The sequence below is a fragment of the Molothrus ater genome, chromosome 2 (genome assembly GCF_012460135.2).
Source record: "Molothrus ater isolate BHLD 08-10-18 breed brown headed cowbird chromosome 2, BPBGC_Mater_1.1, whole genome shotgun sequence".
In the NCBI taxonomy this organism is placed as follows: Eukaryota; Metazoa; Chordata; class Aves; order Passeriformes; family Icteridae; genus Molothrus; species Molothrus ater.
In genome coordinates, this window is record NC_050479.2 from 32,311,679 (window position 1) to 32,326,751 (window position 15,073).

The 15,073-nt window shown below is 37.1% G+C and overlaps 1 protein-coding gene across 1 annotated transcript in view; it reads right to left on the reverse strand.

Annotated features, from left to right (window-relative positions):
• Positions 1-15,073, reverse strand: part of ATP10A (ATPase phospholipid transporting 10A (putative)) — a 110,653-nt gene that overhangs the window by 26,013 nt on the left and 69,567 nt on the right. Inside the window, exons 6-9 of the mRNA XM_036392339.1 lie at positions 14,829-14,962; positions 12,957-13,209; positions 2,685-2,902; positions 1,003-1,197 (exon numbers count right to left, since the gene is read on the reverse strand). Coding sequence (XP_036248232.1) covers positions 1,003-1,197; positions 2,685-2,902; positions 12,957-13,209; positions 14,829-14,962 — 800 coding nt within the window. The remainder of the gene's footprint in view (positions 1-1,002; positions 1,198-2,684; positions 2,903-12,956; positions 13,210-14,828; positions 14,963-15,073) is intronic.

The window sequence follows — 15,073 nt, forward strand, 5'->3', positions numbered from 1 at the left end:
ATTCTCAAAAGACACATGTTGCGACAAGTAATTTCCCCCATCGCTTTCAGCATTGAAGCATTTTGCTTCAGACTTACCATTCATCTCAGTTCACACAAATCTGTTCTAAAGACACAGCAGCAACACTAGTAATAGCATATTCATAGTAATATATATTATATTATTGTATAACAGTGTAGCATTCCTGAAATAGCCGAACTGAGCATTCTCCAAATGTTTCCTTGGCACAAAACCACATCATTTTGCAGACTAGTTCACTTTTTATTCCAATCTGGAACAGAAGCAAAGTGCAGAATTTTCTCCAGAATGGAAATTCCAGCTGCTGGCGAGCTTTAATATTACATTCCATTATAGTTTTGTCTTACAGATCATCTTGGGAATGCATTCTTGAAAGTCTCATTCATCAATTACACTAGTTAAAGGCCAATTTAAGCCCTAACGATCATTATTTCTCATAATGAGCTTAAGATGCATCTTTTACATAATTTGAAAGTTTTAAGTGATGTTTTTCAGGTATATTTCTCTTTTTAAACTTTTTAAAAATATCTCATCATTTTCTTAATTTAATCCATATATATGAAATATTTATTCACTGACAGCTTATATCCCTTTCTGGTAAGTTTTGCACATTTACAAATGAGTTTCCACACATGCTTACATATTTATGCTTATTAAATGAATAAATTACAAGAAATCCGGAGAGTTTCAGAGGTATCTTAAAATTGTCAATGAAAGAATATCTTGTCATGGAGGCAAGTGAAATAGCTGACACGCTCCATTCAGCTAATGCATTATTAAACTCACTCAGTTCTACAAGTCATCAGCGCCCTAGCTGTTTCTCAGTAGAACAGGAGGTTTTCATTTCCCTAGCTTACCAGGGATAATTTAGTAATTGGCAATAATTAATTTGATAATTTAGTATCAAGGCAAATAAAATAATTTGATAATTTAGTATCAAGGCAAAAGAAGCCTGAACTCTCTTCTCCTTTTTCTTTAACTTACCTTCTGTCGGGGCTGATTAGGTGCAGTAACCACGACTGTGTTACAAATAGTCAAAGCTATGAAGAAGTCGAAAACGTCGCACAGTTCTGGACTCAGATGGGATAATGGCTGTTCGTGGCTCCTCATGACCTCCAGATGCTTTGCACATTCATTCACCTTTTCTAACAACCTGGGGTCAGGTGTGATGTCCTTCTCCTAGTAACAAATACCAGTGATTAATATCTGTGCTTCTACATTTCCAAAGCAGCAACGTGCAATTAAAGCATCCACAGCAGTGTCAATATTAAGAGTTTTTTGTGTGTTTTACATCACAGAGTAGAGGTGGAAAGAACTGTAACACACCCATTCTAGACAATAAACAGTTAACAATGAGCCTACTGGTAGAAATGATGTGAAATATTTATAGCAGCAATATTTATCTACTTTGGAGGTAGTGGAAAGGAGGAGAGTTACATCCTAATTTTCCTCCCTCTTTCCTGTTTAATTCAAGACATTTATTATCTAATACTAAAGTATGGTACACTGCAGACCAGAGGTGTGGAAAAAATAGACGGCAATGACATTTAAAGTTTGGCTTTACATCAGCACTGTAGAAAATAAAACCATCTTCAATTGTTTCTTAGAGAACAACAACCACCCACACATTTGAAGTTAATTCATGAGGGTTTTTTACACTGAAACATTGAGCCCTTTCAAGTCTATTTCATCAGTATTTTCCACTTATTTAATAGAATTCTTGTCAGAGCAAACTCCAGTATTTTGCAACACAGAGGGAGGCAAGGATACAAAAGATTAAAAGATAAACTGATCTAAGCCTCTTTTCTCAGTAGAATATTATCTCTTGATGCTCAGCAGCTGATGAATATGAGCAACCAAAGAACTCCATGTATAAAATCTGCAGCTTGGAATTTTATCAAAAGAGCTTACTCTTCTTGAATGAAATCAAGAAATTCACCAGTGCAAAAAGCATCTTTCATTGTCTATATTTGTAATTTGCTTTAAGGGTGAATTATTGTCAACAGTGCAACAATGCAAAATCCTGAATAGACACAACTTGGCTCCTCTCTCCTCTTATTACCTTTTAGCTGATGTAAAACTTACACAGAGTCACAGCAGTATAAAATAAACCAAATGAAGTTGTAAGGACATAAAGTCAGCAACATTTTGAAATGTAAAGATGTTTAGTTTTCAAAATACAACACATGCAGTCGACTGATAACTACTGAAACACACTAAAAATTATGCTATGGTGTATGCCAACAGTGTCTAAGAATTGTAATACATGGTGTCCACCCCAGCACTTGATAGTTTTAAAATTCTCTGACAAAATATAAAATAATTTGCATATGCAAACAATTCAAGTCCTTGACCTCAATGCTATTCTGAGCTTCTGTAGATAAAAGGAAGACATACATTTTCTTTCCAAACTCAAATTATAACTCAAACCAACGTTTCAGATTGTCTTTACCTTCAGCTTGTTTGCGCAGACAAGGCATTTTGATAAGATCTATGCCAAGACTTCATTGTTTTTGTACAAACAGCTGTGACTACAGAAGGAAAACACCAAGATGAAATCTATAAAGAGTCACACAATGTGCTATGGATTTCTTTGCCTTTTTCTTTCCAAGACATGGTTCTATTACAAGATACAGGACACTGTGCATTTAGTTCTCATGACTTACCATTGGGCTACTGAATGCAGTGTGCTTCGAGAGTATGCTGGCTCTTTTTGCTTCAGCTCTGCTCCCCGTGCGCCGGTGGGTTTTGGTGCTCTGGCTCCTGTGAATCACTTTGATGCTCTGATGGCTACAGATACTGTCCCGCTGGGACAGAGTTCCTCCTTTTGGGGCTGCCTCTTCTTCTTCTGAATCAGGTTCTTGGTACATTGCTAAGCGTTTGGCTATCAGTAAAAAAAAAAGAGGGACAAATGTTGCATATGTTCAAAGTTGCTTAGAAAGAGGGAGAGGGACATGGTGACTTTTTTTCAGGTGATCTGATTTTAATATTATGCTGTGCTTTCTCAGTAATAATCTCCATTACCAGGAGATATAGTGTAGTCTTAATTGAATGGTAGTATCTAATGGAGGATGCAGATAACATAATTAGAAATGTAACACAATGCACTGTCTCCCTTGTCATCACATTCTCTCTGAAAGGCAGTTAGACTCTGCAGTAATTCAGTGCATCCCTGAAGACTATTCTCCAGCTCTGCCTGATGAAATTAACCAAATAATTTGGTCTTCACTTGAAATCTGAGTAGGAAATAAACAATCCAGAAATTTTTCATGTCATTTCCAACACAAATTTCAAATTAAGTATTTTCCAGCCAACATGTCACATCTACTGAGTACCAGTTACTGACACCTGAAATGTACCCAGAACACCACACCTACAGAGCACTACTGGTTTTGCTTTACACACAGAGATGAGGTACAGACAGCATTAAAGCCTTGCTTAAGCTCAGGGCCATTTGCTGCAGAGTGGAGACATGAACCCAAATTCTAGCCTAGTGTTAAAACCACTGTGGAGCCTGTGCCTTCTTCTCTGCATGACAGGACAATGCAGCATGCAGTATGAAAAGCAGGGGACCCTCACCTACTGCAACACTTGTTCCTATCACCATCTGCTGCAGTGACCAATTCCTGGTTTACACAGAATGAGTTATTCCAAATGATATATTTTAGATGAATACTTCCTCAGTGAAGAATCCAACCAAGTCAATTAATGCTAGAAAACAATCCTGGCAGTTGGATATAGAGAAATCAAAAAGGAAACAGAAAGCAGAGGTGTGAAACAGCTGTGGAATCCCACCCTTCTAATGACAGGCTGTACAAAAGCCTGTTGTACAGGCTATATACAAAAATATGTATAACATATTTTTTCATTCCTAAAGACCATGGACATTTAGTATCTGGGTGATTCATTAGGCAGGCAAATGCCACTCTAACAGGTATCTATTTATTCCTTCATTATGTATTCATTGAAAAGTTTTTCATTATGCTTTCAAAATAATCTACACCATACAGTACAAGTTACATACTTGTGGCTCAGTTTGCTTTGGTTATCCAGTGTAACAAATTAGATTTTCATAATAGCAAATGATAAATCACTAGCATGTAAGTTAATTATTCAGGCCTTTAACAAACAAAGAAATTATTTCAAAATACTTCCTGAGAATAATCTTGCATTTTATAGGGTGAGTTTGGCACATGATCGCTTTTATTGTAGCTGGCTTTACAAAGAAAAACCCACCCTCACTATCCACTGCAATTTCCAAACACGTTTTAGCTGTCAAAAAGCAGCTGGAGGAGTTGAAAGCAGACCACACACAGTACATGGTGATAGCTCTATCACTACAGTATCATGCATCAGAGGTTTTTTCAACTCCATTTGAAACATGTATAGGCTTTGTCTGAAATCCAGGAAACGGGAGTTTCTCAGTCCTGGCTGTGACTGCTCACCTGGTCACTGCTCTAACTCTGTGCCTAAATATGCAATTCCTCCACTGCACTCTGGCTCCTCCTGGCAAAAAATTCAGACCATGGATGAAGAATGGACCATAGCACATTTGGAGACAGAAAGGACACACTGCAGTTCACTTCTGCCCCACAGCTTGAATAGAGCCCTGCAGCCCAGGTCCTGAGGCTGATGGTGAATGACTGGGGAGTTTTCTTCATTAGCATTATTTGGTGGGATTCATGTTCCTCTGTGTCATGTGGCAGGAGGCTGAGCAACATCACATTCACTGCTGTGTAGGCAGCTGCTCCTTGAGCCACACAGCTTCCAAGAGAATACCACAGCACTGCTGCCTTTTCCTTTCAGGACCTGCCTAGTTCTATGATTTGTATTACAGAACCTACAGGACAGCTCAAAGAATTAGGGAGGCCACTGGTCTCCTTGGCCCTTTTATTGCATGGTAATGAGCTACAAGTAAATGAAGTTCATTTCACCTCCAAAGGCTGCTTCCTGCAATTTCATGCATGTGCTTTTGGCCGGTGCAGTTCTAACCTCTCCCATCACTTCTGCCAACTAGTTCCCACTTTCTTCTGCTCTGTAAGCTTCTGTGTATTTTCCCAGTGGAAATGCAGATCCCTATAGTGTGAATTTAATTCAACTGATTATAGGTTTGTCTCTCTCAGAAGCAGTCTACACTGAGGGTTGAAACTGAACTGCAGCACCTACTAAGCAGAGATCCAGGCCCTGGATCAAGAGGAGACCCAGACTGTGCCAGACTGCTTGCTGCTCAGGAAGGGAGGAAGGAGCCATGCGGATATCACAGTATGTTAATTTAAGATGATGCCTCAAGAACCAGAATGGACCATCACACTGAAGAGCTTTTGTCCTTCTCTCTACTGGGGAGGTATGATGGAGTGCACACCCCAGGATGAGACCCATGCAAGGGCAGTGCCCAGTCAGACAGTGCAACGTCTGCCTTCATGATCTTCTGCAGGCTCCTTGCTACACACTGCTAACCCCAGGCTGAAAAAACATTGCTCAAGATGACACAGCAGTAAGGTTTTCCACACTTTACCAACATTTAAGATTTAAATCAAGTGTAAGAAAAACATTTCTGTGGCTCATTTTCTCTAGAAGCAAAACCAGCCTCAAGCAGAACTAGTGCTGCCTATGGACATGGCCACTCTCAGGAAAAGCATAAGAAAAGTTTGGATTTGCCACAGGGATAATATTTTCACTATAGATGCTGGACATTTGAATGCTAGACAGAAATCTGAGCTGCTTCTTCTCATAACAGGTAACATGCCTTGACAGGGAAAGAGATGTTACAATTACTTCAGCTTTGCAAAATGTGCCACTTAGTTGGTCCAACTCCCTTACAAGCAGAGGTTTTTTTTAAAAGGATACATTTTCTTTAATAATCACACCTACTTTAGGTTTCTGCTCTGAAAATACGTCTTGAGATATAAGACCTCAAAGATCCTGAACTGAATATAATTTTATTCCCTGTATAAAAACCCTATGGTTAAGCAGAGAATGCATTTCATGTACAATACAGTTATGGCTGCATACCATATCTCTGGATTCCTCATTGCTCTTTCTTCTATTACATCTAAACATATTTTGTTTATTCAACATAGCAAAAGCTGTTTCCTAATGCAGCAGTTTATTTATTAGCATTACACTGATAGTGTGGTTCTTTTTAGTCTCTATAATAATAGCTATCTCTTGCTCCCTATACAGGTTTTATTGTAACACATCCATTTAATTGTCCTTGCCCCTGAGAAAAAGGAGGAAAAAGGAAAGTAGGAACAAGACTAGAATCTCATTTAACCAAATCAAATGCAATTCTTTTGATACAAATGGTGTTATTTCAGTTTATACCAAGGAAAACCTGACAGCAACAACAAAAAACAAGCCTGAGCACCTTTCAGCATTTTCTCAAGTGCAGTCTTACACATTATGCAGCAAGAATTGAAGAGTTTAAAGAAATAATGAAGCGCGGTTCAATCGTTATGCTCTGGCTAAGGTTCACACTGCTTCAGCTGTGCAGTGCGTGCCTCTCTGGGAACATGCTGTTCTCTCCACCCACTCAGCTCCCTCCAATTGAGAGCCTTTTCCTGTGAACATTATAACCTGAGAGACATTGTTGTGGGATACTTTTCAGTTTCAGCACTAAAAATTGATGGCCTTGATCTTTTTTTCTATCCAGTTTCTTATTAAGGGCAAAGACACAAACAACTTTGGTAACACAGCAATGCAATTTATGAAAGTCAGATTGCACTATCCTGTACTCCATTTTTCATTTATGACACAAAGAAGAAACAACAGTTAATACTTATTCCATTAACCTTCTTTTATTTTTCATAAGACTGCAGAAGCTATAAATAAAACTCCTGTAATAGCTGCCAAGTATTGAGAAAATAAATTCTTTATCTTCTTGAAGATAAATTCTTTTTATTTTAAAAATCCTTTTCTTTAATTTCATTTTGATTTTGGTTTTTTTTTTTCTGTTTTACCTTCCATGCCATATATGCTCTATGACAAGGAGTCAATTTCTCAGGCTGACAGAGACTGTTGCCACACAGCCAGATGTTCCACGAACTTGAAATGTGAGATTGGGAACCTGTAAAGAATTTCCCTTCAAGCAGCATGAAACTGCAGACCCCTCAAGCCAGAATACTTAAGCTGTCTCATTGTGTGGGCACTATTTCACCATGGAAAAATTCCATTTTGCCACAAACCAGTCAATAAGGCTGCTACTGAACTGTCACTAAGTAAATCTGTATGTGCAGCACTTACACCATCACACCATTTTATTTCTTTATTATTTTATAAGTGCAAGTTTATTTCACTCTAAAGTGCACTCTAGCGTCTACATAAAGATTGAGACAAGCAGCTAGAATGCTATAAATTTGTACAAGTTGGCTAACATAAATTATTTTGCTGGAACTTGCCCATAAGAGCAAGCCTTGAGATAAGAAAGCACCAGAGATTTCCCTTCCTCTAACCTTTTGACATCCCCTGACATCCCCAGGGGCTTAATAACCTTAAGTCCTCTGTTAAGAACCCTTTACTCAGAAACTGAGATGATTCCTTTTTTTCTTGAGATTTTTCAGAGAAAATGTTAGTGTAGGTATATGGTTAGAGAGAAGTAGAGTAGTACTTGTCTCTAGGGATGAATTATTCTGTCTTTTATAGGATTTAAAATGGGGCACTCACTCCCTATGTACTGAGTTTTACATCTCCTCATACTGGCTCTCTCCTTAGTTACCAATTAGAAATTTCCAAAAAAGCAGTAAGAAAGGTAAAGAGAAAGTACAAAAAAGCTACACAGAATGCCTGAAGCACCCAGTTCTGCTAAAGATTTTCAGCTTTCCGGGAAAGGCTAGATGGACTATCCTGGTTTCTGAAGCTTGTCAAATGTTAAAGGTGGCAGATGAGAAATCCCTTTGGAAGCAACCACTGCATTTATGGAAAAGGTTTTTCAATTTCTATATCCTAAAGAAAAAATAATTCTCTAATATGTCTGGACTATGCAAGCTATGTTCTCATGACTGCACACAAAAAGAGTGAGAAAATTCCACTACAAAACAGCCCCCTGAAGTAGGAAAGATTTTTTTTTAACATAATGTATTTTCCTGTAAAAATTAGTTGCTAGCCAACCTTCATCAAGAAAAACTGGACAGCAGTAAGAAACTCATTCTCTCTCAGATTTAGTGATTGAGAAACTTTGTTAAACAAGAGAAAATCACTGAGGTTTTTATCATCTACCTTCACTTCCATAAACTTCTCTTATTGTTATTTTGTCTATAGTTTTTTCAGTCATTGGAAGGAAAGGGGAGGAATTCAAAGAATGAAAAATTCAGATTTTTCAGATTTGTGTGGTTGTACTCATGGAGATTCAATTTGTGTTTTGTCAACAGCTTCATACAATGGTAGCTAAAACTAGAAAAACAGATCACATCCTATAGGCAAGAGGGTGATTAATGCAGCATTTGGAAAACAACTACAACAAATGTCAGGCCAAGACCATCTGGTTGTAGCTAAATCATGTAAGGACTTTCAGAAGCACAGTGGGCTTTTGGGCACCTACTGTCTCTGGGATTAGCAGGCAAACTTGGGGCATGGCCAGTTCTAAGAATTGTTAGGAGCTGCCTCCTAGTCTGAAAGAAGAGTGCTGGTATGGCCATGCAATTTGACATATAGGGAAAGAACACATTTTCTCTTTTTTTTTTTATGCTACCATTCTTTTGGGCTAGAAGGTAGTACTGATTGGAAGAGTAATTCTGGCATTTAAGCATTGTATAGTGCCAATGGGTATTCTGTAAATACCCAAGACACTTATGAATGGGAAAATCATTCTTCTACATGGAATGGTCCATGGCATACCCTGCTCCTAAATTAACACTCTGCCAGCCAAGAAGAACCTTTGGAGAAAATAATAGTCATACAGACATGAGGTGGGAATTCTCTTTGTCTGTACAGAGAATTCTACACGACAGAGAAATAGGTACGATGGTACTAGAGAATCATCATAGATGACTAAAAAAAATCTGATAAATTACATCCCTGAAGTGTTTAATTTTCTCCAGTAACTGTAAACTTATCGGATTACTATCCTCCACGCAAATATCAGCAATTAGGTAACTAGTATCCCATCCTTGTCAATACAGTCTCCACAGGAACTAAATGCGCAGTGCGAATTCCCATAGTTTGATCCAAATCAGTGCATAATCCACCACCAAAATACTGTAAATGACCTCAACAGTGACGGGTATTTCATAGTGCTTCCATCATGGAACTATTATTACGTATGCTACATTCCTGGATTCCTCTTCAGTGCTAAGCTTTTGCATAGCAGAACCTATGAGTAATACTTTGTACTACCTCCAGCTCATTCTGTCTCACACTAGTGCAATTTATTGCCCTCTATTATTTATGCTTTTGTCACCTCTTGTCTAGACTATAACAATGCAATACTCTTAGGCAAAGCGCCATCGACCAGTCATAAGAAACTTGGAGCTTATAGAGAATTCTGGAGGAAAATGTTTTCTCCAGAACATTCATGAAAACTTGCTTCCCATGCCTAAAAATGTATTAAGTCTCACTCAGGGTTTCTGTTTTTATGTTAAAGCATGTAATAATTGCTTCAACCCTGCACAAGGTCCGCATAAACCTCTGTGATGAAAATCATAATTAACACGTCCATGTCTGATGCAAAACAGAACTCTCCCTCATAATCATAAAGCTCACCTTTCACATGGGGAATTTATACAGCTTTGTGGTATGAATTTACAAAGAAAAAAAAGGATAGTCCCACCACTCAAGAAAAAGACATGCTTCCTCAAGTATGCCAAACTGAACACAGCATAGAATACACCTTTAAAGTAGCTCCCAACCCCCCAGAATTGTGTAATGCATTTGTAGGGAGAGGAAGAAGGGGAAAGATCAATCTCCATGTCAGGGAACGCACGTGCATTGCTTAATGCACTCCCTGGGTGCAAGAAAGTGAGATATGACAATGTCAAATGCAGTATAGCAACAAGTAGAACAGAAAAAAATGGGATAATTTCTCATAACTGAATAAATTTTAGGGAGAAGAGCTTATAAAGCAGCATAGAGGAAATTTATGATGGCTATTCACAATCTGTTGGTTGAGTAATTAACAGATATGCAGTAGTCCTAGATTATGCAGAAAAAAAATGCTTTAAAAGAGAATAAGAGTTCAAAAGTTCGGAAATTTCAGACCTCAATTTGCCAGTGTAGACAGAACTCTCCTGCTCTGTTTGTGTGCGTGGCTTAGCCCAAGAACATAGGGCCTCCAACTTACTTCAGTGGAAAAATTGCCAGAAAATCTTGCCATGGGAAAAAAGTCTGCTACATCTTAACCTTGTTCTTGGATATGGCTGAATGGTGCTGTTATAACTGAAATTTCTCTCCTAAAATTTATGCCTGAGGCAAACATCTGGCATGACAAATTTGAAAGGATAGTTAAAAGTTTTGTCCAGCTATCCAAAACTGAAAACAGGATCTTATCATGAGCAGAGTCAAGCAACTGAAATGACAGGCACTGCTACCCCACCATAGCAGAATAACAACTTAAATGAAAGAGCTCAGATCGAGATTATTTCCATCCTTAGACATCTACTTTTACAGTGCTAAATGACCTGTTATTGGCAGCTTTTGCATCCTGACCCAGGTACACTAATTTTAAATTAACTTCTTCATATAAAGTGCTACTCAAAGTTTGATTCCAAGAAAAAAACCACTGTGCATGAAAAAAATACTTGGATATGTGAAGATGTAGTGTCATCTCTGAAACAGATCAAAAAAGGCAAATGCATTTTACTTGATTTTCTAGCATATATGGCAGACTCAGATCACCCCCTAAGTGAAAGATTTTAGAATTTTCTATTTCACTAAACCTGAGGTGGAGAGCAGGATGGCATCAGTTATAATGTATGCAGGAAATTCAGATACTCTGGTACAAGACACAGAAAAGTGGCTGACAAATAATTTGCAAGTAAGCACACAGCAATGAAATGTTGTTGATGCACACCCTAAAACCAGAAAGAACTGTGATAGACATTTTATCATATCTAAACAAGAAGGCTGCAGAAAAGATAACAGATGGTTATAAAACCAAACTGCAGAACAGAGTTAACAAAATACTTGAATGAAGAATAGTATTTATTGTGGTATTTATACTGTTATAGAGTACAAAATAAATAGAAATTATCACAATTTATATAAAGAATTATAGAGAAAGACCTATTTCCTTACAGGGAAAACAACAAAAGAATAAAATGCTGTGTAAATATTCTGTGTCAATTTAAAAATTATATTTGTCAGAAATTTTATACTGACTGGAGTTACAATGAAGCCCAAACAAAGCCATAGGTGAAAAGAAGGACTGAAAAAATCAATACGTTTATGTATCTGAAACTTTTGTTTGTAGTGACATTCACTCTGTTTTCTTTAACTTTTATATTGTAATATGAAATCATAAGAGGAAAGCGTGCACAAACATAGATTTCTGTTAAATTCACTACATCTGAAGAAAAAAGATCTGAACATTCAACACTCAAGGGCCTGAGTTCAGCTGACATATCATCAGATGATACCAAGCTCATAAAAATACCTTTTCTGAACTGTTTTAATTGGCAATAATATCATTCTTGAGAGGAACAGAATACACTATGAAATTAGTATAAACAAGCAAACAATCAATGGAAGAGAAGAAGCAAAAGGGAATGAATTATCAAGAGTGTCATAGGCAGATTTAGTAATCCAGTAACATTCTCTAATTCTTTTCTCTTTCTTACCTACTGTACAGAGGTAGAAAGTCACAGGTTGTCCCTCAGTCCTTTCCATAACACTCATAACACTACCCAAAGGTCTAGCTTCTTGAAAAAAAAAAGTGCCTTAAATGTAAGGTCTCAGTAATGCTTTAAAGTAGGAGAAAAAAAAACAGAACAATCCACTACCTCAAAATATTTTTTTTCTGTTTAAGATTGTGTCATCTTTCTAAAGCATGTTTTAGAGTTCCCAGTCTATTTTGATTCTTTATCTTATTCTGTATCTTATTTGTAAGCTGAAATTCTGTAGTGTTCTTTGAGAAAACTTCCTAATCAGATATCTTTATGTGTTGTGTAGAATAAGAAACTTATTTTTTGCAAAGAAGAATATTGTAGTTGTCAATATTTTCCTGCATACAGAATATGATTTGAAGAGTTAAGATCTGTTCTTTCAAAAATGATAATGATTGTATGTTAGAGAAAAATAACACAAACCACAAACATTGTAAAATAGGAAATCATAATTTTAAAAGGATGAAGAAATAACACAGGGATGATAGTTCTCACATTGCCTTGTGAAAAATAGTAATCTTTTACTGTTTTAAGAGGCTGATACTTGAATGTGGATATTCTCTCCACCGCAGTGTTCATAGAGCAAGCATACCTAACACACACACTTTTCACACAGGAACACTGAAAAGAATCTGACAAAAGTAAATAAAATATGCAATTCTATCCAATTATGTTTCTTGTTATTATGAAAACTGCTATCTTTGCATTTATTTCTCAGTACAAAAGGATAATCTCATTGCAGGTATTCAATCAGACACTAATCTGCACTCATCTGGCTGTATGCTTAAAATCATTATTTTATACTGTATACTTCAAATACACCAAAGAAGAATACCAGCAGCACCATTCAATTTTCTTGCATCAGCCATGCACTCAAGTGCTTTATTACATCAGGAGCTAAAGCCAGAAGCTTTAAATGCCTTGACAACATACTGTAGATATTACAGAACACTCTGGTAAGATTGTCATTGCTAGCTGAACATAGCCATCGAATTACACTGATCTGACAATAGCTGCTAAATTTCTTTTGTTTTCCTTTTTGATTTAAGATTACAGCAACTTTTATGACTAATTCAGGTTGCTCAAAGTACAACTGTTAGATAGAAAACGTGACCATGAGCTCACCGTTATCATCATGGGAATACTCTATTCCAGAAACAGTACATCTTCGGAAAACCATCTTGTTTTCTGTCAGTGTCCCAGTCTTGTCTGAAAAGATAAACTGCACCTGCCCCAAGTCTTCTGTGATATTTAAAGCTCGGCACTGCAGCTGAGAGTCTGTTTCTTCATCATATAAATCTTTATCTTGATGAATAAAGTATACTTGGCAGATTTTAACTATTTCAATAGATACATACAAAGAAATTGGAATCAGAACCTAGAGTACACAAAAGGAAAGAATTAGGAGAAAACAGAAGCAAGAACACAATTATTAAAGCTAATTAATTTGGTACTAGACTGGAACATAAAGAGGCTATGTACTTTAAACATTTATTCTAAGGTTATTATCATGTTTAAAGAGTTTATTTACTGTGTTAGATGAGGAAAACCTATGGTGAATTGTAGAGCTGGAATGCATTATTATGTCTAGAAAACTGATTATCAAAACATGGACAGAAGCAAATATTTCTTAGGTTAATAAGCTGAGCTTTAAACTAGGTGGGAAAGGAAAAGAAAAAAAAAAACAACCCAAATCAGACCATGCAATCAGAATACTGTAGATGTGAAAGGATTGAATAAAATTGTTCTGCATAAATAGACTGTTTACAAATTCACTTTGCAGGAATACAAGAAACAAAATGAGAAATGTTAATCTCTGCATAGGAACAATATCTTTGGCCTTGACTTTTGTACTGCAAGTTATTTGAATGAAGATCACATTTTATAAGTGCTGAAGAAGGAGAGATGAAAAGATTTTCAACTGTTTCTTGAGGATTGTCAAAACTACAAAAAATATATAATTTGTCCATGAGTTTGTCTCTGCAGATTTATTTTCAGGATAGAAATTCCTGACTGCATACATTGTTTAGTTTTCTGAATTAGATATGTGGGAGAAATTATAGCATGGCTGTGGGTGGTGAATGTGGTCATTTAAACAAAAACTACAGTGAAATGTAGGTGTTTAAAGAAATCAGCGGTGAATTTTCTTAACCAGTATCATAACCCAATCCCTCAGGGTAAAAATTATTTTTACAGCCTTTTTCATTCCCTTTTATAAACAAGTTGCTGCCTCCAGTAAAGCAACCTCCTCCAGTGTCTCACTTGGCAAACTTCCATATATCTCAGTGACATGAGGTTCTTTTACTTCTCTGAAATTAAACACCTCTCCATTCAAGATGTTTCTCCTCAGGACCAAGAAACTTTTAACATAGTTTGTTACCTGGCTGACATACTATTTTGCTAAGAGAAATATATCTGAAAACCTGTTAAAAAGTATAAAATATATTTTCATAGCAGAACACTGTACCCAAAGTGGCATCCTCAGTCTTTGAGGTGCTGTTCTACAGTAGGTAGATAGGAAGAGCAAAGCTTGTTTTCTGGTTCATGGGGTTGTTCCTCCCCAGGTGCAGAACCCTGCACTTGCCTTTGTTGAATTTCAGGCAGTGCTCCTCTGAGCATCTCTCCAACCTGCCAAGGTTCTTCTGAAGGGCTGCACAGCCCTCTGGGTACTGGCCACTCCTCCCAGCTTGGTGACAGTGAACTTGCTGAGGAGGCATCTGCCCTTCATACAAGTTATTGGTGAGTAAGTTAAACAACACTGGGCCCAGTGTTGAACCCTGGGGGACATCAATAGTGACAGGCCTCCAAATAGACCCTGTGCTACTGATTACAACCCTCTGGGATCTTTTTATTTATGGACATATATATTTATTTATCTAGTGCTTGATTAGCTTCTTACATGCCTTAGTGGTGAAATAAGTACTACATATATTGCACATATCTAACTTTATTGCAGCCAACTAGGAAGAGAGGTGACAGCATGTGCAACTTGATTACCTGGAACACTATGATCATTGTCAGAAATAAATACACTGAAGCTAAAACAGGTGACAAATATTTGCCATCGGGCCCTGGAACATCAAAAATTGGTTTCTTCTTCTCACCATATTGCCATACCCATAGTCCGTGACCTGCATAAAAATTAGAAGAGAGAAAAAAGAAAATCAACTCCAAGAAAAAAAGCTTCTGGTATGACTTTGTTCTTAAGAGTTATGTGGGAAATTGTTCTTTGTTTTCAAATA